This window comes from Papilio machaon, chromosome 28, assembly GCF_912999745.1.
Source record: "Papilio machaon chromosome 28, ilPapMach1.1, whole genome shotgun sequence".
Taxonomy (NCBI): domain Eukaryota; kingdom Metazoa; phylum Arthropoda; class Insecta; order Lepidoptera; family Papilionidae; genus Papilio; species Papilio machaon.
Window position 1 is genome coordinate 1699229 of NC_060013.1, and position 22691 is coordinate 1721919.

The 22691-nt window shown below is 32.1% G+C and overlaps 3 protein-coding genes across 7 annotated transcripts; 2 read left to right on the top strand and 1 right to left on the bottom strand.

Moving 5' to 3' along the window:
• Positions 1-899: 899 nt before the first annotated feature.
• LOC106713401 lies at positions 900-6049 on the top strand. The gene is made up of 7 exons (XM_045684853.1): positions 900-927; positions 1117-1197; positions 1530-1717; positions 2491-2676; positions 3507-3678; positions 4569-5450; positions 5490-6049. Exons 2-7 carry the CDS (start codon positions 1117-1119, stop codon positions 6036-6038), a joined length of 2058 nt encoding a protein of 685 aa, XP_045540809.1. The 5' UTR covers positions 900-927; the 3' UTR covers positions 6039-6049.
• Positions 6050-7566: 1517 nt separating this feature from the next.
• LOC106713413 (serine hydrolase-like protein 2) lies at positions 7567-12400 on the bottom strand. Its single transcript, XM_014506219.2, has 7 exons — positions 12298-12400; positions 11837-11953; positions 9414-9566; positions 8960-9062; positions 8363-8450; positions 8188-8285; positions 7567-7988 (listed from the first exon to the last, which is right to left on the bottom strand). The coding sequence occupies exons 1-7, from the start codon at positions 12350-12352 to the stop codon at positions 7679-7681; spliced, it is 924 nt and encodes a 307-aa protein (XP_014361705.2). The 5' UTR covers positions 12353-12400; the 3' UTR covers positions 7567-7678.
• A 2189-nt stretch (positions 12401-14589) lies between these two features.
• Positions 14590-19222, top strand: LOC106713411 (serine hydrolase-like protein). Of its 5 annotated transcripts, none has more exons than XM_045684988.1 (6): positions 14590-14745; positions 16039-16106; positions 16370-16639; positions 16916-17112; positions 17952-18049; positions 18876-19222. In XM_045684988.1, exons 2-6 carry the CDS (start codon positions 16043-16045, stop codon positions 19165-19167), a joined length of 921 nt encoding a protein of 306 aa, XP_045540944.1. In that variant the 5' UTR covers positions 14590-14745; positions 16039-16042; the 3' UTR covers positions 19168-19222. The 5 variants fall into 5 exon arrangements, with proteins under 5 accessions (XP_045540944.1, XP_014361701.1, XP_014361703.1 ...); XM_014506215.2 differs by lacking the exon at positions 14590-14745 and adding an exon at positions 14853-15033; XM_014506217.2 differs by lacking the exon at positions 14590-14745 and adding an exon at positions 14853-15018.
• The last annotated feature ends 3469 nt before the right edge of the window (positions 19223-22691 follow it).

Here is a 22691-nt window from a genome sequence, read left to right on the forward strand (position 1 = left end):
GAACTTGGCGGAAGGCGGTAAAACATATTTCAGCGGTAAAGAGGACTACAACGACTAAAATGGCGGCCGGAAGACAGACTATGTCATCTCAATATTGTTTACAAGGCCTCGAATAACGGCGGAAGGACATAATAAACAAAATTATAAGTAACCTATATGTTCTTTCAGACTATGTCCTACATCTGTGCCAAATTTAACCAACATCCGTTACGGAGACGAAGATCCATCCATCCACATAAACTTTTGCTTTAATAAAATTAGTAAATTAACAGAAATATTTTAAAGACCAGACTTTTTGTAGTCGTTGCTGATGCCAGATGGCGCTAATATTTTTTTGACGTTGATTGTATTGTCAAAATGTTTTTCATAAACCCGCGAAAACATTAAAAATGGTTTACAAAAATTTATTTTAGTACAAATCAAATATCCATAAAATAAAATATTAAAGTATATAGTTTTTTCATATTCTCATATTACTGCTAAGCTATAATGTATTTATTATACATCGTTATACTTCTAATGGGTTTGTCTTGTTAATTGATATGTCCATTAATCTCGTTAGAAATCCATTAAAAATTGTAAGTAGGCACCTACCTGTTAAAAAAAAATCGAACTGGAGTAAAATTTCAATAAGTTTTCATAATTATTTAGTATATTAAGTATTTATGAAAATGATTACTAGCCGTTTCTTGAGATTTCGTTGTTAAAGGATATTTTATTAGTAAATAAAATAATATTTACTCTGTGAAAAACAAATCAACTGTCACAAATGACTGGCGTCAAGCGTCAAGTCACTCAAGTTGTTTGTCATTGCCGTTGCCGGTGTCAAATATCAGCTGTTTATAAAAATAAGAGAGAACTAGGTTATACATAAATATATAAATAAGAAATAAATGACATTTTCTAATAAAAACAAAGATAATAAAAGTAAGGAGCATATTTTATTACTATAATAATCATATACTTAAATTTATATCACTATAAAAGTACTAGAAATACTGTAAAAGTTATTCATTAGTTAAATTTACGTAGTTTAAACTTTTTAATAACTGTTATGTGCCAATGCCTGTGTTATGTATGTGTTAATAATTCCAGCTATTATTATATTAATTACAGATGGCATTATTTATGAAACAAGACTTCAATCCGCCTGTGCTTTCTAGGAAATGGATTGCTATAAAGTTAAGACCGAATATGGTAATTGATTATTATATTGAATTTTCTGCGCGGAATTTAAAAAATCTATTAAAGAATATAGTCCATATTACTCAGTGATAATATAGCTTTCCTTCTAAATCAACATACATTTAAAAAACAATGATTACATATACCTAAGTTAAATCTAAACTGTACTATACTAAACTTAAATTACAAAGGTGTGGGAAGAATTACTTATTTTTCCAACAATATATTTTTAGTATTAGTGTTTCGCTTCTTACATATATCCTTTTGTACACAATTTAAGCAGTATTTTCTTGGGTCTTTAACCTTTTAGCCATAATTTTAAATTAATCATATTGCATTTCTAGTTACTGTACAGTCGGGATAACATCATATATATCTTGGAAAGTGGGTTACTGTTCAGAGAGGATTGTGCAGAGGTTGAACAGGAGATACCAGTAGTGGTGCGGCAAGCTGGTGGCTGGTTGACAACTGGAGAACAGGTTACAGCTGCTGCGTTAGTGGCAGCTTGTATGGTAGCTTGTCCACCTCGGAAGTGAGTTGTGTTTTTATTCTTTTTTTTTTAATTAATATGCACTTGATTGTCATCCCACATGGTACTTTACTCTACTCTGGAAGTCATCAACAATTAAGTTGGTTGGAAATACAAATCTCAGAGTCAAAGAAAATATTTAAAAAAACAATTAAAGAAGTAAAACAGAGATTTTTTGTATTTTGGATGATAATGGCATCAAGCCTCATTCTAGTAATCTTTTCTAAAATGTAAAAGATGGAAACAGTAAGATTTGACAGCAGAAGTAACGGGTAGCAAAGGAAATATAATTTACAAGCTGTCGCCCGCGACTTCGTTCGCGCAGATTTAAGAAAACATAATAAATATGTGTTCTTCGAGGCTATGTTCTACATCTGTGTAAAATTTTATCAAGATCCGTTAAGCCTTTCCAGAGATAACTTCAAACAAACATTCGCATTATAATATTAGTATGATTTTTTTTTCTGTACACTAATAGTATGTGCAAACTCTTAGATAGGCTTAAAAATATATTCATCATCATCAGCTCACTATAAGTCCCCACTGAGGGGCTCCGAGCCTATCTTAAATTAGGGTTGCCTAGGCCATAGTCAACCACGCTGACCCAGTGCAAGTTGACTTCACACATATCATTGAATTTCTTCTCAGATATGTGCAGCATCTCGATGTTTTCCTTCATCGTAAGAACCCTATAGGTATATTACCAGGTAAACATCCTAGTTATAGTTCACTTTTTTAAGGGAAACAATTATTAAATGTCTACTATACACACTCAGTTTACAGCGGTCTACATTACTGCGTACAGCATCGTATCTGTTACTACCAGTATGTGTGAGATGGGTACACAGACGACAATGTCGGGGTCGTTTACCAGATTTGTTGTCTTTAATGCGCGACTATCTCGCTCTTGCTCGTCGCGCTGCTGCACTCTGCAGGGAATATACTGCACTACATACTAAATTGTAAGTACTAACCTAACCATAACTTGTAGTGTATTTTTACCATAGATAAATTGTATAGTTTTTGTATAAAATATTTATTATATTACATGAAAGAATATAAAATTGTTTATTACTAGCTGTCTCTCAGAGACTTTGTTTGTGAGGCTTTAAAAAAATATATAGTAAGTAATCTATGTGTTCTTCCAGACTATGTTCTACATCTGTAACAAATTACATCAAGATCTGTTGAGCCGTTCCGGAGATACATTCAAACAAACATCCATCCATCTAAACATTCGCATTTATATTAGTAAGATTTAAAATTAAATTTAAAAATAATATCATTAAGATAAAAAACATGTTATTTTACTTGAAACACACACACAATACACACGCATCCATTTGCTAGTTTTTACTACAGTCTTACTAATATTATAAATGTGAATGTTTAGAATTTAGATGGATGGATGGATGTTTGTTTTTAATGTATCTCCGGAACGGCTCAACGGATCTTGATAAAATTTGTCACAGATGTAGAATATAGTCTGTAAGAACACATAGGCTACTTATTAAGTCTTTTTAAAGCCGCGCGTACGAAGTCTCAGTCGACAGCTAGTATAAAGTATAAAATCATCTAAGGCTTACGTTTTCTAATATTGTATATTTTTGATTTTTATTTGACAATAGTAGATTAATAAACATTAACACGAATTTTTTAATAAGAGTATGTATATTTTTATATATGCGGAATTTAATGTTAGTCCACTTTTGACCACCGACATATACAGTTTTTTTAAACACAGTTTTATAATAAACAAATAAAGCTTTTTTTTTTACATTTGTCATGTTAGGGAGTCGTTATCATCAGTGATTGAGGCGACACACGTGATGCTGTGTCGTCAACAGAGCAGTCTCTCTGTGCTACTTGCGCGCGCTTCCTCCGCCGTGCTCGGTAATGCATCCTGGCTCAGAGACGACCTCGCTTGGGACGCGGTCACTAATCGCGACAATGATAACTTATTAGTGAGTATTGGAACAAGACATAATTGTGCTTAAACCTTTTTTTTCCTAGGAGGAATACTTAACGGAAAACTTACAAGGTATAGTCCGGTCGCGGAGCACGAAGAATTTCGTACAATGACCTCTTTGCCTACTGACAGAGGTTACAAACATTTTTGTATTTAGTGCGATTTACATGAATTATTTGAAGGAGAAAGAAAACTTACCAACTTATAAAATATAGTTATTATTATTATATAAATTATTTATTTACATTTAATAATACAAGTAATACAAATCTAGACAAGTATCTAATAATAAAAAATCAAAAATCAGAATCCGATTCCTCTGTTTCGGAGTAACTGTTTTCCGAAGACGTCTCGCCTGTCACATTTATTACAAAAAAATCAACAGTTTTGTCAACATTATCATGTAGTCTAGCTAATTTCGATTCCTCTTTTTAAAAATTAAACTTATAGTCTCCAATTAAAGGTTTACAATCCCTGAGGACGGCGGCCTTTGTTTCCGTGCGAGCGAGACTCATTGTATTTACGCGGGAGTGACAGTGCTCCACGACTGGACTATAGTTATGTGAGATTCTCTCCCCGAATGGGAGCATACTTCATTAAACCCAACCTGTTGTGTTTCAACCTGCACTTTACTATGAAATTCAAAGATGGGGTTAAGTCAAACTTAGGGTTAGGCTAGCGTAATTGACTATAGTTTAGTCACCTTTAACTTGAGTAGGGTCCGAGCCTTTCGGTAGGGACGGATTTGAGTTGACGACTCTTTATTTAACGACCACTGTCTACGTCGAATGCTCTGTGCTATGTTTTATAGAGTTAACTTCGCAGCGTAAAATTACGCTTTCAACATATTTTATCTCTGGTAATATAAATGTTTTTAAATTACAGAAAATTCATCACGTGTTTCTAGTTGTACAGTCAACGTTACTCAAACATATAGCAATGGTACACTTCATTCCTCCAACACACGCTAGAAAAATGTATAAAAATCATAACGAACTCATTTACTGGATTCATAAAACGCTCATAGAATATCTAATAAATGAATTCAGAGAGAATTATAATTCATTAGAAAGAATGTATCGATTACTTAAGAACTATGGTGTTAAAGATGAACCGAAAACCGGTCGAGTTGTTAAAGATAGTTGGATGTACTCCGATGTACACACAGACATAGCTAGAGCTTCTTTGGAACTGAAATTAGCTCTAACAAAGTGTAACAGCATAGATATGTTCCTAGATGCGTGTGCTATGAATAAACAAGAACTAAATGTTGTAATACTTAATAAAGATATAGAAGATCTAATAGATAATATAACAAAATGTCTGGCGACTGCACAAAATTCACAAATTAGATTAAAAAAATTGCATAGAAAGTTAGATGATCATAATCCGATAGTTGACAGTAATGTAATAAACGACGAGGAAGAAAATATTTTGAAAATAGAAGACAAAGAACCAGAGACAAAAGATGAAGTTTTTTATTTTGTTAAAACAGAAGACGATAGTATCACACAAGCGGCCGAAGATGTCACAACAGGGCCGGGGAAAAAAGAAAAGGAAACTTCGAAATTTGTTTTAAATGAATTGAAAAGGAAATTAGTGAAAAGAGAAGACGTGATGCGGGAAAGAGAAAGACAGGCGTTGGCGAAAACTATGCCAGAACTAAAAGTGGTTCCAGAATTCTCTCGACAAATAAAACTCGAAGAGGTTTTAGACCGAAAAGGTTTTATATCAAAAATAGTAAAAAAACAAACGAAAAAAGTTAAATTGAGACAAATAAATAAGTTACATTTGTTAAATAAACGAAATAAAAAATCATGCGGTGTATTTAATAATCAAAGATGTAGATTGAAAAATAAATTCTATATGAGCGAAACAGAAATCTCGGGATATATTTATGAAGCGAATTCATGTTTAAAATGTAAGATCAAATTAATTACGATCACTGTATTTAGTAATTTTATTATAATAACCAAATGGTGTAGAAAATCAAAACCAATCACAGATAATAAATTTGAACACCATCTTGGCGAATCAATAAACAATAATTCACAAGAAAATTTCAAAGTTTCGAAGAAAGATTTAGAATTATCATCATCTGAAAGTGAATCAGACTTCGATCAAATAGGACGAGGGGAAATTTTGAAAGACATTCGACGGCATAGAGTAAACAAAAAGAACACAATCATAGACACAGCTGACGAGAGTTTACGGCCCATAGAGTATAGTTTAGGTACTGGATTGGCTATGGCATCGGTGTTACAGATAAATAGCTTCGCGAATAGACTTAATATGGCGGAAGAAGAGTTTATTGGAGATGGTGAGGTGTCAGATGATAGTGGAAACGATGATTAAATCAATATTAATTTCTCATACATTTTAAAGATATATAAAATGTCATGCTTTTTAGCCAGTTGAAGAAATTAATTTTCGTGAAATTCCACTGTAGACATATTTGTTCTGTGACATAGTCTCTGTTTTTTTTTCCAAACTGTTTTTATGTTTTTAGTACAATGACACTGGCACCCAGTCTTGAGAAAATGTAACAATGTTTAAAAAACAAAAACATTTCACTACGATGGTTGGCAAAAAAATTCATTGCATTTAATTCAGCTTTTTCAAGTTTAGATTAATATTTAAAAATGATTGAAATTAACAAAAATTACGATCGCCAAAGAAATAAAAATTGTCGTTAATGCTTAATGAGTATTATTAATAAAAAAAAATTGAAAAAAATGTATAAATTAAAACATAATTGTAATTTTTTTATGTTAACACTAGCAACTTAAGTAATAATAATTAAAGAATGTGTATTTTTATTATTAATTTGACGTCTTTTATTAACCTCTTCCATACAATTCCATATAATAAGGTTTTATTAAATAGTATTTTTGATATTTTTTTTAACACAAATAAAACAAAACATCTATATTTTATATATTTATTCATAGTACATCACATTAGTAGAAAAAAATGGTAATTTTTCACAAAAAAAAAACAACAGAATCTGGTAATAAACATTGCATATGTCTACAGTAAAAATTATTGTCCATATAAACCAGAAGAAAAAACATTACAAATCCTGATTTACTATGAAAACTTAATACGTAACTTAAAAAATTTAAACTGGTCCCGTCAAAAACAACCGTACGTTGCCACTAATAAAAATTTGTACCTTAATGTTTTCTATGTTTTAAAAACAATATTAGTAAATGTCTTCACTCGACTTATTTGGGTAATGTTTTTTGTGCGTATGTAAATTTTTATGTATAATAGTTTGAATGTAAGTTACATTGTACCGTTTTTAATCTAAAAGACTGTACCCATTTTGACGAGTAAGATGTCAGCTTTTATTTTTAATTAAAAATAATGGTATTTATCCGTTATTTCGATAATGTTAACTGAGAATAACGAAATAAAAAAAAATGTCAAAACAAAAAACCTTAAAGCCCATTTTAGTTGATCCTACCCTAACCTTGAATATGACCCTTACACGATAAAATGTATATAATTAAGTACATTAAACACTCATTTGTATACAAATGAATGGATAATTTGGACTGTTATCACCGAAAAATATTGGACTCGATAATAAAAAAATATTTCTGTATTTTACGAGTCAATTTTTTATTATTTAGTTATTTTAAGTCTTCTGTTAATACATAGGAATGTATAATTAGCAACAGCAAGTAAGTTATATTTTTAATATTTCTGTAACTGATAATATTTTTTATAAATGCAAATAAAAAAAAAGTAAAATCCAGTGTGACTGGAACTATAAGCATCACAAATTAATAGAATAAGAAAATAATAGTATAATTGCTACTTGACATTTATAAATTATAAAATCATAAAAAAAAATGTTTTGTACCCCTGAAAATATGTTTTCATCTTTTCTATCACACTCAACGTTATAACTAAAGTAACTTTTGCCCAAGACTTTAAAAAAGGTTGAAGACCACTGTTTTCGAAAAAAAAATAGTTCCAAATTTAAATTACAACTTGGCAGTATTATCGAGACCTTGAAGTCCGTATAATAAAAAGTTACTTATATAAGGCGCTAGAACTTCTGGCTTTACAACGTGAACATCGTGGTAACCAGAGACAAATCTAACTCTGTAATTACCCGCGGGATATGATTTCTCGTCTAAACAAAATGGCGTCGTTTTATACAAGCCCCTGTCAATAGATACGTCAGCGACCAAAGCTAATGTTGGTATTTTAATATTTGTGTACAATTCTTTAGCTAATTTCTCTGATATTTGATAATGGACGAATATTTTTGAACGTTGATCAAATGTGAACCTGGAAAAAAATATCTTTTGATTTATTTTGATTCTCAATCTGGAGGTTAAATATTTAAAAATAATATAAAAGTAATTTTGAATAATTTTAAAGGCTTCGATTTTTTGAAAATATAACATGAAAAACTAGTTTGCCTTTTTTCAAAGTACTTTCTCTGTAGTTTTAGAACTACCCACATTGTTACGAAAGTCTAACTCACCTGATATGACCATCACCAGTTGGTTCTGACCATCTCTCGAGTGTGGCTTCCGCAGTCTCTTTTGTTAAATGTCTATTTTTCATCAATTTAGCTACAGCCTGAAATTACAAGCGAACATTTTTATACCATACGAAAGTAGGACATCTGTGGAACTTTTTAATAAGTCTAATCTCACCTCCTCCTTTTTGTATTTAGGTCCGAACTCTTTAGGAAGGTTATACTTTTCATAGTTTTTACAATATTCGTGATAAGATCTTTGGTACCTAGAAAAGAAACAAGACATTTTGTATATCTATAACTTTGTACGGTACAAAAATCCCTAACTATTCAATCTTCAAGATGAAACCGTTTACCTACTTCTTTCAATAAAGACCGTCAATATTTTGACATTTTTTAAAAATACCTTTACATCCATACATATTAATAAATTTGGAATATATGTATATAATTCGAAAAACCAATTTTTTTAATTTTCGTTTGTATGTCTGTCAAAATCTCGTAAATTCTATAATTTTCATAGTTAAAAACTTGTCACATAACTAATGTTACATTAGTTACCCTTATTTTACATTATGACTTCATTCTATCTCAGAGTTTTCACCAAATAAGACATGACATGTCTATGCTACCAGGTCATTAAATTAAAAAAAATCAAATTTTTCACAAAATATTTGAATATGGAATATCGTCGCCATGTAAGAAATTTGTTCAATTGAAACGATATAAAGTTTGGTTAAAAACACAACTATTTTTTTCAATAAAAATTAATTACCATTTTGTATAGTTTTTATGATCCGTAACACCGTTTACCGTAATGGGATCCAATTCAATTATCTTCGTTAACTTATTTGGGAATGTCAGTGCGTACATTTTGCCTGAAAAAATAAATATTAACTTTTAAAAAAAAACTTTGTAAGCGCGATTCGATATAAGATCGAAAGTTAAGGAACATTTGAAGCTTCCCATTTCGTTACATGAAAGAGAAGGAAGATATAACTTATGTAGAGCAAGAAAGAGACGGACATACAGAACACAGCTAAAAAATTCAGTCGAAATGATAACCTCCTTCTTTTGAAGTCGGCTAATAAAAGACAGTCGAATTGAGAATATTTTAGGTTTACCATCTCCCTGTCCTTATACCACTATGAAGGTTCGCTGCAGCCGAACCTCCTTCTTTAAAGCCAAATAAACAGTTGGTTACAAATAAATTTTATGTCGAAACGTACCCAAGTTACTGCCGAAGGAATGTGCGAGGTAGACAAACTTTTCCCATCGAAAATGTCTAACGACTACTACAATGGCATATAAAAGGTCATGTGAACTGAACAACACCCCAGGAGGAAAAGGATCCGATTTACCATTCCCTGGTAACTCCATACCTGAATAAATAATATGCATATAGTTTATACAAGCGTCTTAATTAATAAATTAAAAAAAAAATCGTCTGACTACTGATAAAAGAGGTAATATTTTTCCCGTGAATATAAGTTCTGTTGTTATCGCCTATTGGCTTAACTGACAGTGTATCACGAAAATTTGTGATAGGCGTTTTTGTTACGTCATCGTCAAAATATGTCAAAATTTGTATGAGACTCGTACTTTACGCACGATAGTTGCATACATACAAATTTTGTCGTGACGTTACAAATCTCGCAAATTTTCGTACTAGGCCCACAGAACCGATTTTGACGAATGAGGTGTCAATCGATACGTAAAATTACCCCGAGTGTCAGCGCGGTACAGTTTTTGGTTAAAATTTAGATTATTGACGGTCGAGTTAGCGATTGCAACTTTTATGGCGAACACAGTTACATCTAAGGACTTACTAGCCAAAGTTAAAAGTTGCGGAAACTCGTAGATTGAATTGAATAAATAATCGTATTTTAGGTTAGTTTTTTTCCACTACTTTTGACGTATTTTTTAATAAGTGACCAAAGGCGTTATTTTATACAGCTTTAAGTCATGTATGCTACTTAAATAAATTAAATAATAACAAAAAAAAAAACTTATTTTAAACAATCATATGAAATGGGCAGAATTTGGTTCCCTAACAAGATAAATTTGCAACGTCTCCGGCGCTATGGGATGAGCAGCCCCTCCGCCTTAGCGTACCAATGTGCGGGCGCCTATACTCGCCTCCGCAGCTGAGGCTTTTTGGTCCAGGTCCAGACCAGCCTCGGCTCGCACGGGCACCCGCGCCTTGTTACATCAGGCGGGGACTGCTCACCCTTCGCGAAGTAGGGTAGAAAGTATCACGTGGTGTCGGGGTTGACTGATTCGGTTCTGTGACTCATATCCAACCTTACAATTCAAAATTGCAAAGAACTGAATTTACAGAAAGCAACTGAAAAACCGTTGATAGATAATGCCAAAGAGTTTGTAACTATTTCGCTAGTATACTACGAAGTAGTTACATACTCTTTGTTACTTCGTAGTTTTGCGTTCCGTGTCTTCAAAATTATGAAATAATTAAACAATATAAATGTCAGATTTTTATTATTTCTAATCAATTTAAGATAACATTTCGCAATAAAAACTAAAATAATTAATATATTTGGTTTAAAAAACTTTAATCAAATTAGAGTATTTTTTTATTTATTTAAGTAGCATACATGACTTAAGGCTGTATAAAATAAAAGCCTTTGCCCATTCTTTAACTAAAACTGTCAAAAGTAGTGGAAATAACTAACCTAAAATACGATTATATTTATTCAATAATTAAAAATCTACGAACTTACGCAACTTTTAACTTTGGCTAGTAAGTTCTTAGATATAATTGTGTTCGCCATAAAAGCTACAATCGCCAACTCGACCGTCAATAATCTAAATTTTAGCCGCAACAACTGCACAAAATTAGATTATACCAAAATATTATACCAAAGTTACACCAAAATGTCTGTTGATTATTCTTCTTTTATCTTAGATAATTCCTTAGTCAGATAATAATTCATATCAACATTATCAATGTTTAAAGTCCAAAGTAACAAATATATGATTTTCAAACACAATATATTTTTACTATACTAAAACATTCGTATCAAAAACATATGAAACCTTGACAAATAATTCAAATGTCTTACCAATTAATATACACTTTAGTAATTCTTTTTTTTTTTTTTGCTTTAAAGAAGTAAGCATTAGAACTGTATGCCAACTTTTATTGTACATCATAATCAACCAGAAATATATCAAACATTAGTATAGTTGTTCAGTTATCTTTTTGCTCAAGTTAAATTCATTAACAAATATATTAAGCATTTAAACATATAATAGATGAGTTAAGATCCAAACTCTACTACTGCTAGAGTATAGACCACTGACTGGTACTACTGCCTATGCATGGACAGGTTATAAACCATGGTGCTTTGTGGCCTATTCTTTTTGTGGTGGTGAGGATTGGAATGAATAATAGAGATAAAATTAACTAACATGAACTTCCTCAGGCACATTTAAGTCGGAACACACCAAAAGGTTTCATTTCCAAGTAATAGCTTATCCAATTTTAGAGATCAGGTTTCCGCAGTCTAGTTTCACAGTTGTGATGGACTGATATATGTGTGTATTTAAAAATTTAAACAAAAGTGCTCATAATGTCCACTTAATAACTAGAATAATACTCTAATCATCAATTGTAACTATAAATACTGACCTACATAATAGAACTTCTTTGGCAATAATGATATGAGAGGCCTGAAGCTGGCTGCGGAATCTATATTGCCGTGGCACACAAGAACGGGAGGATCCAAACAGTCACCCCATGCAACAACTGAAATAATATACTGAGTTATTAAACCTCCTTTCGTCCAAAAAAAGTACTGGCAATTTATAAAAATTATAAAATTTATTTGTTACTGTTTGGAAAAGTATGTGAATCAATTATACATTTTTATTAAAATAATTTAGATAGTCAATTGTTTCATCTTTTTTTTTTTACTTTTAAGCACTGACAAGTTCTAAGTTCGGTTTAAATAATCTCTTCAAGGTTTTTATATTAGATGTACTATTGTTTCCTTGTATTATTTGTACTTTGAACCTCACAACCATGACTAGATAATTAATTTAAGTCAGAAACTTGTTTTTAACGTTTATTAAATTTGAATATATACTCACTGCATATTTTGCCCCATGGGGCTTGTATAAACCATTCCTTTTCTAATAAAGACATAATATCTGTATTCCGTTTTCAGTATTTAATAAACTATCATGAAATAAAGTTAATTAAATAATTTTACAGTTTGGCGTAAACACATATGTTTTGTTTTTATTGAATATCGTTTTCTATAACAAATAAAGTATTAATTTATTTTCCGCGTATTTACATAGTACATTCTCTTGACACAACAACTAATAACAATTAACCAAAGAGTGTCGACCAATTGACTATGACGTTAATATTGATAAGTGATAACGTCCATGACATTTATATTTGACAGATAACTTATAATTGGTTGTCAAAATGACATATGATATAATCCATTATTCCCAATCAAGATGTGATTTTTTTACGATATTGCAGACACTGCAAATTAATATTTATAGGGTAACGGTCTCCTGAGACTTCATCACTGTTGAATTAAAAAAAAATAAAGTAGCCTATATTATTCCAGCATACATTAGCTACCTCCCGTCAAAATCGGCCCAGCCGTTTCCGTTAAAAATTCCGATTTTCGTTAAAAATAAAGCAAATCAAATGACGTCATCATGTTCACGAAATTTGTTTTTTTTTCGATATACAGACACTCCATTTCATTTACTTGTGTAGATTAAAAAAAAATATAATTAATAGTCAAAGTTCGTCTGATCACAATACAAAAATTTTTACTAAATACCCAATGACTAATAATTAGTTCGTGATTGGAATAAAAATTAAAAGTTGATATGATTACGTATTTTTTATATTTATTATTATTATCTTTTAAAGTATATACTCGTGCCATATTTACATACATATTCTGGATAAGGGACTTCATTATAATGTTCAATACTCATTTTCCTGTCCTTTTGCAAGACCGGCAAAGTATGAAGTACTACTCTTCCATATCTCTCTTTCAGCCTTTATCTTCTTTGCTTTTCAGTTACCATTCATTCTTTCTTATTACTTTGAATGCCTTTATTTCTACGAATAACATGACCAAGCCACATTCCCAATGTCACTGGCAAAGTAAATCGTAAAATATTAAATTTCGTCTTATAACGAACTAGCTTTTACCCGAGACTCCGTCCGCGCGGAATAAAAAATAGAAAACGGGGTAAAAATTATCCTATGTCCGTTTCCTCGTTCTAAGCTACCTGCCCAACAATTTTCAGTCAAATCGATTCAGTCGTTCTTGAGTTATAAATAGTGTAACTAACACGACTTTCTTTTATATATATAATAGACTAGCTTTTACCCGCGACTCCGTCCGCGCGGAATAAAAAATAGAAAACGGGGTAAAAATTATCCTATGTCCGTTTCCTGGTTCTAAGCTACCTGCCCACCAATTTTCAGTCAAATCGATTCAGCCTTTCTTGAGTTATAAATAGTGTAACTAACACGACTTTCTTTTATATATATAGATTCAGAAATGACGTGATTCAATTATCGTAATTCGTTGGACTTTGGATGTGTCGTAACTTATTATGGAACAAAGTCACAATATGAAAAAAATATTTCAACACAGTAGCAAGCCATACTTTTACACATAAGTAGTAAATGTGCGTACTGCAAAGAAACATATTGTGATGTCTTACAATAGTGTAGTATAGACAAGTGTTGCTACAATCTTAATCCACAATTATACATAATTGATTATTTCATTTGACGTACAATTTATGTATCGTCATCTAGCTTAACGGTTAGTCTACAGTCACAATAATATTGCCATCCCTTTCATTATTTAAAAGAAAGAGAGAATACAAAAGATATACTATACGACTACGGCAGTTGAAATTCAAGGTCCTCTATATTTATACAATTAATAAAATTGGAGTGTCTGTGTGTAATGTCGAAAAAAAACCAATACACAAGATGTATTTGTGGTTTTTTATAACGAGAAACCATTTTTTGAATTCTTTGTCTGTCTGTCTGTCTGTCTGTCTGTCAATCTATCTGTCTGTCTGTCATTTGTCAATGTGAGCGGGAGTAACTTGAGCTAATACCCCGTTTCACGAGGCCAGTCGCGCTCGAAATCAGCGCTGGCATACAACTGACCTAATGACACCCGTAGAAGGCAAACTAAAATTACTTTTCGAGGTTATAAAATGTATTTTTGTCGCTAATTTATACTCTGCGGGATCTTCCGCCTTGAGCTGCATCAATAGTAAACCCTCCTTCTTTTCTAGAAAATGCATTAGTGAACACTAATGCATTTTCTGACCCAAGGTTTTTTCTATATCTCATTATTAATTATTTGACAATTTCCTGTAGTAATAAATTGAAGACTTGCTTATGTAGCGGATTCCATTTTTTCTTGACGACATTGTCCCTGTAGTCTAATAAGCCACGCCTCAGACTGGATTGGTATAATGTGGACAAAACTGTCTACGACAGGCCAACGCGACAGGCCTAGTGTGAACGAGGTATAACATAATATAATTCTTGGTCAGCGGTGACGAAGTCGCGGGCAACCGCTAATATTGCGTATACAAAATGTATTTTCATTGAAATGAAATGCTTTATAGATAATATTTATCATTGTATCAATCATCCTTAAACAAAAAACTACTTTATGTCTTTGCATTTTAATCCAAAGTTAGATATATGTCAGAACGCGAGGGAAATGGTTGTTTGTTTATCATTTTAAGATAAGAAATACTTTGTCGATTCTCGTATAGAATTCTTAGTTTACGGATGTAAGTCAAAAATAGGTATTGTATAACATCCTTGAGTATATTATGTGTTGTGTTTGTGTTTTTTTCTTAAATCTTAATTAGTACTGAGAGATTAACCTAGAAATACTTGGATCAGTGTTTTGTTGTATTTTGTTGAATGTGATTGTCATGAAGTTAACAAGATTATTACAAATGTAAGTGAATTACCAATAATTTTTCATAAAACAAAATAAACTTTTCACTTAATTTACTTTAATAGTCTTTTGTAAAAAAGTTAGTGGCTATGTGGATAACAAATGACATTCGTGTTTATAGTTTATGGTGATTAATGTTTTAACAGATAATAAATACAACTCTCTACGCATAGTCTATGCGTAGAGAGTTGAATTTTTTTAAGCAGCTCTTTAAAGGGAAACCTTTCTTGGGCTTGATGGCTATCCTAGATTCGGAATGTAAAACATATATGATAGCCGAATTAGATATGCCCTTCAGCCACATTAGACCTCGATGGAGTGTTTAGGGCGAAAACAAGTCCAACGTCCCATCAGAGCCTGTTTAGAATTTTTGGTCAACGTGCCGACCCGATACACTGGGCTCCTGATAAACAATGAAAATGAGAAAAAAATCAAAGTAATATTCAGTCACAAAAAACACGCATCAATTTTTTTTTTTTAATATATTATGTACTAACATAATTTTTTTATGCCACACAAATGTGTTATGATTATTATATTATTTAAATGTAATTTTTTATTAAATTAAACACACATTTTAATTGATGGTAGACGAAGTTAAACTAAAAACAACTAATTATATATTTTAATGACGTAATATTAAATTTTCCACCAGCGCATCTTAAATTATATTACCGATATTCAAGCCACAAAAATTATAATACACAACACGTAACTATAAAACGATGTAATAAAGTTGTCTTTTTATTATATTTTTAATTTGGTGTATAAATAAAGTGGCCAGTCTTTAGTTCCACAACAATCACGATACTTATGGTTAAAGTAATAAGATAATTTTTAATTTTAGTGCAATGAAATCACTCGAGAAAACGGAAACGGCTGTAAATATAAAAGCACCATGGGGTAATCTAACCGGTAATATGTTATTTTTTTGTACTATTAGCAGATTTTTGTTAGTTTACCAATAAATGTTGTAACCATTTTAACTAACCTCCTGGCTTGTGCTAGGATATGGTTTAGGACAGTTGCATGGTGAGATTCTAATCCACGACCATGTAATCATATGTCCGCGCCCTTAACCACCAGGTTATTGGTATAATAGTATACTTGATGTATGGCATTTGGCCAATTTGACCATTTACGTCAACAGAGTAGAGTTAAAAATAAATTTCTTTCAGCATTAACATGGGGTGATGCGTTAAATCCTCCAGTATTACTCTGTCCTGGGAGAATGGAGCCTTGTACAGCATTCAGACCTCTAGTACTAAGGTTACCGAATAGTTTTTTCTACGTGGCTTTGGATCTGCCAGGGAATGGATCATCGGACACTCTCCCGCTTGGAGTGAGGTTTTCTGTTCAAGACTTAGTTCCCTCAGTCTTAACTGTTGTTGAATATTACAAGTGGAAAAACTTCATTTTTATCGGCCATTCTTTGGGAGCAGCTATTGGCAAGTAGTTTTTTTTTTAATTTTTCAATTGTTTATTACTAGATTGTCGCAGGATAATCTTTTTCCTTGATATGTAATTGCAAATGTTTATATATACGTGTGTTTGGTAAGTTACGTTGTACGTAAGTTAGGTTGTGATCGCCTGCAGCTTAGACGACTGAACCCAATTTACGAGTGAGATGTCATTTGAATTCATATTATTCCCCTGCACTGACATACATGGATAGGCTATACACCGCGCTATTTTGTGCCTATTTGATTTTTGCCATTGCGCAGGTAAATATTTCAACCTGGCGTACCCTGGACGTGTGACGAAGATGGTGGAATTAGATCCTATACCGGCTTACAATACGGACGTAGATATGCCCATCGAAGACTGGTACCATTACTATTACGGCAACTATTACAAAGAGGATAGTTACAAGAAACACAATGCTGGTATTGAAACTGCACCCAAATATACATTGGAGAAGGTATTTTATTATTTACTTAATAAAACTTCTACATTATGTTGGAGTTTTTGTTTTTATCATCAAAATATTTCATGCAAATGATATAGTCGTATATATATATATAACAAAAAAATAACCTTTTAAAATGTTTACCTATTAGTAAGTATGCATATGTTCCAAATAATGTCAAAAACGACCGGATTAATTTTGACGCGAGATAATAAAAAGTATTATGTTTTTTTTATCGTTCACATTTCGTAAAACTTTCAACTACAAATGTCAAAATTGACAAGAAAGGCCTTTGCCATTGGCTGATAACTACCATTATCCTGGCAACCATCCATATATGCTGCTATTGATTTGCAATTTTTGCCTCTTTCTCAGATAACATTTTTTTCAATTTATTCGCCTTTTAAGATCAATGGTGTGAAAATATAAGCGTATCAAAATTATAGGGATATTTATTACAAAAATATTTTTTCAAGAATATGGCGTGATTGCTAAGATTTTGCGTTATAAAGAAAAATTGTGTGTTTACACTTTATTGTTAGTATAGATTTAGACACAAGAGTTGATAAATATGGAATTTGACCTCCGTCTATTATGCGTTTGATTGATTGAAATATAGAAAACTAGCTATCGCCCGTGACTTCGTCCGCGCGGAATAAAAAATCTTACTGAGAAGCCTATACGAGTATGTTCTTCCAGGCTATCTTCTACAACTGTGTCATCTGTGATCCATGTAGCCGTCTGGATGGCCGTTCAAACAAATATCCATCCATCCATCTATATTAGTTAGAAGTAAAATTAATACAAGCGTCATACGTTACCTGTTGTTTAATTTTTTTAAAATTTTACAGATAAAAGAATTGGTGCAAAGTGTTCAAGGTTTAACCGATGAAGCATTGAAACATCAGCTAGAGAGAATGATTGAACCAGCTGGGGATGGATTGTATAGGTATGGCGTCTTTTTAAAGCGTTAAATAATATTTAAATATGATTTTTTTATATCAAAAGGTGGCAAACAGCCACCTGAATTCGCCGAAATTGTGAGGCGACCGTTGCCCATAGACACAAATGCGGATGCGTTGCCTACCTTCAATCAACGGAGAAGGGAACGCACAGAAAGAGAATATTTGCCCTTCCTATGCGCCCCCAGTTTTTCCATTCCATTAGGTCTCGGGAACCACACTCATCAGACGAAACGCAGAATTGCTTCCACTTGACGTCTGTCTTCTCTGTGCTCGTGTTAAGACAAACAACGTAACAACAACAAATATTGTTGTTAAGGAATCTACCAATGTTAAAATGTACAGTAAAGACAGCTAAGACACTTTAATGACTGTTATAAGCATTATTTTTATATAATAAGGTGGCAAACGAGCAAGCTTCCATTCGTCAGTTACCCATATATATTGGCAATTATAGAAGCGTTGACTATCTTTTATTGACGGAGGAACGACGCAGAGAAAAAAAATTTCTATGCTTCATCTCCTCCGCCAAATCCACATCCCCTTCTCATCCTTCTGAAGGGAAAGAGGAGTAAAATTAGGCCTCCGGATTATGTTATTGAACTCCATGTATTTTTCTGTCATCTTACTAATATTATAAATGCGAATGTTTAGATGGATGGATGGATGTTTGTTTGAAGGTATCTCCAGAACGACTCAACATATCTCGATGATATTTGGCACAAATGTAGATGATAGTCTGGAAGAACACATAGGCTACTTATAATGTTTTTTTTTAATTCCACGTAAATATAATAAACCCATTAATTTCAGATTCACTTACGATCAACGTATGAAGCACGTGACCCTTTTACCGTTTCCTAGTGAATTTTTAAAGAAAATCTACACAGCGCCCACAACGCCGACTTTCGCTATATTAGCTGAGGAAATGGTCGACTTGGGCGCATACGATGACGTACCGTTTTTAAGAGATCCTTCCGCATGGCCTAATAAAAATTTCAGATATAAAATAGTACCTGGAGGCCATGATGTTCATTTAAACGACCCTGGATGTATGGCGGATGACATTTCTCAATTCCTATTGGAGAACAAATCTAAACTTTGACATTTGTGGCAGAAAGCGTGCATTTCGATTACCTTTGCCTTATTTTTAATTGGACTACGACTAACTAATGTACAATTAAGTATGAACAAAATAATAACTAGACTAACATAATATGAATAAAAATAAGTTAAAATTTATATTACTATGGTTATTTGGATTATTTAAGTGCTCACCATAACATTCAAAGTGGTTTTAAATATTTTTTTATTATAATAGGAGTAAAGAAAAAACATAGCCCTTTGTTACTTTTATAAATAATTGTAAAGCTCAAGTTTATTTTAATAAAATTAATTTACAAAATGTCATGGTATTTATGATTTTCTTCCAATTATAATATTTTTTACAGCTTTTGGTGGCCTTAAAATAAATTATCAAAGTAGGTTCTTATTAAGTTTAAAGGACCTACGAGTACAATATTTAGTTAGAAAAACCAAAAAAATCCATTTAATCGTCGAATATCATTAAAAAATAACTATTTTAATTACCTGTATAAATAAAATCATGTCTCATGGATTTCATTAAATTAAATTAATTTAAATATTATTGTCTTCAGCGACGTTGAAATCGCAAGACAATTTTATTTTCAAGAAATACAATTACACATTCGAAATTCCTTGAAAAACTTAGCAAATTCACTTAAAAAAATAAGATTGGAAATTTCTGTTGAAAAATCAAAATGTATGGATCTTTAGCAGAGGGATAAGGCGACAAGAAATTATGTTAGAAGTAAATGGAAATAGAATATCCGCTGTGGATTATTTAGGCATGTGGACGTATAGAACATTGAAATGGTAATAAAATACACTAATATACTAAAAGTTTTGTCTGGATCGAGTTGGGGTATTCACCCGACATTTACGTAAATTGTACTTAGCACTTGTGATAAGTAGATTAGATTTTGGCTGTTTTCTATATGATTCAAGTGCCTAATAGTCATATTTCTAAATTAGATAAAATTCAAAACCAAACATTGCGCATTATTGGTGAATATATCAAAACACCGATCCATGTAATGGAAAGTGAGTTATGCATCTTTCGTTTTATATCTCTTTCGGCCTTTATCTTATTTGCTTTTCGTCTACTATGATAATTTCATTAAATCATTCTTTTTTATTACTTTGAATGACCTTCATTTCTCCGAATAACATGACCAAGCCACACTCTAAATGTCACTGGCCAAGTAAATCGTAAAATATTAAATTTCGTCTTATAACGAATTCAGAAATGACGTGTTGCAATTATCGTAATTCGTTGGACTTTGGATGTGTCGAACTTATTATGGAACAAAGTCACAATGTGAAAAATATTTGAACACAATCGCAAGTCATACTTTTACATATAAGTAGTAAGTGTGCGTACTGCAAAGAAACATATTGTGATCCCTTACAATCACTTTGAGAAAGCAGTGACAACACACACAATAATATTGACAATAAAGTACGTATTGTCAATAATATTATGCGCGTGCGGCCTGTATTGGTGATATTGTTCAATATTATTGTGGATATCCAGAAATTCTGATTTTGTCACGTCAATATTGGGGGGAGGCAGGGGTATTGTCAATATATAATAATAATAATATTGTCGTTTGCGGGCGCGCAGCAATATTTTAGTTGAGTAAAAGATTTCGAGAAAGACGGACGTTCGTTTTTTATTCAAAATGTAGGACGAAAACAACGAAAATAGTGTTGATACTGTTGATGATAGTACTCTCACTTCCTCACACTCACTTTTTTTCCTTCTATCCATTATATGAAACGTGCACACATGAATCTAGCTGCTGAGCGACTAAGTCAGATTGTACCATGAAAAATTGCCAATAATATTGCGTAGTATGCGGGACCATATGTTGATGAAGATTTTTGACAATCTTGCATTGACAATATTATTGTGTGTGTGCGGCTAGCCTATCGTCATCTAGCTAAACGGTTAGTCTCCACTGTCACAATAATATTGCCATCCCTTTCATTATTTAAAAGAAAGAGAGAATACAAAAGATATACGTCTACTGCAGTTGAAATTCAAGGTCATCTGTATTTATACAATTAATAAAATTGGAGTGTCTGTATGTACGATCAAAAAATAACAGAACATATGATATAAAATACGTAAAACTAATGTGTGCGAGAGTAACTTAGGCTAATTCTTTGTCCGCGGTGACGAAGTCGCGGGCAATCGCTAATAATGTGAATATAAAATTTATTTTCATTCTTTATTGATGTTATTTATCATTTTATCAATCATCCTCAAACAAAAAACTACTTTATGTCGTTGCACTTCAAATCTCCGAAGTTAGATATATGCAAGAACGCGAGGGAAATGGTGGTTTATTTATTATTTTAAGATAAGAAATACTTTGTCAATTTTCGTATAGAATTGTTAGTTTACGGATATTAATCGCAAATAGGTATTGTATAACATCCTTAAGTATATTATGTGTTGTTAAATTGTTAAAACTTTCGTGAGATATAATAATTAATTCATTAACAAACGGCTTAACTCACGTATGTCGTCCGGTGACGGCACCGACTAGTTTCGGACCCCCGATGGGACGATCACGCGTGAGTTAAGCCGTTTTTTAATGAATTAATTATGTGTTGTGTTTGTTTTTTCTTTAAATCTTAATTAGTACTGAGAGAGTAACCTAGAAATATATGATTCAGTGTTTTGTTAAATGTGATTGTCATGAAGTTAACAAGATTGTTACAAATGTAAGTGTTAAGTGTTAATGAATAATTAATTACCAATAATCTATCTATCTATATCTTATATATAAAAGAAAGTCGTGTTAGTTACACTATTTATAACTCAAGAACGGCTGAATCGATTTGACTGAAAATTGGTGGGCAGGTAGCTTAGAACCAGAAAACGGACATAGGATAATTTTTACCCCGTTTTCTATTTTTTATTCCGCGCGGACGGAGTCGCGGGTAAAAGCTAGTATATATATAAAAGAAAGTCGTGTTAGTTACACTATTTATAACTCAGGAACGGCTGAATCGATTTGACTGAAAATTGGTGGGCAGGTAGCGTAGAACCAGGAAACGGACATTTGATAATTTTTACCCCGTTTTCTATTTTTTATTCCGCGCGGACGTAGTCGCGAGTAAAAGCTAGTTTTTAATAAAACAAATTAAACTTTACACTTAATTTACTTTAATAGTCTTTTGTAAAAAAGTTAGTGGATAACAAATGACATTCGTGTTTATAGTTTATAGCGATTAATGTTATAACAGATAATAAAATAGTGACATAGTCTATGTGTAGGGAGCTGTGTATTTTAAAATCAGCTGTTTAAAAGGAAACCTTTTTGGGCTTTTTGGCTATCCTAGATTCGGAATGCAAAACATGACAGCCGAAGTCAAGAGTACTTCAACCGCATAAGATAAGATCTCGATGGCATCTTTTTCCGGCAAGTCCAATACCCCGTCAGTCTTTTTAGAAGTTTAGGCAGCGTGTCAACCCGATACACTGGGCTGACAAATAATGTCTAACCTGTCTAATGGCAAAAAATATTCGGTCAC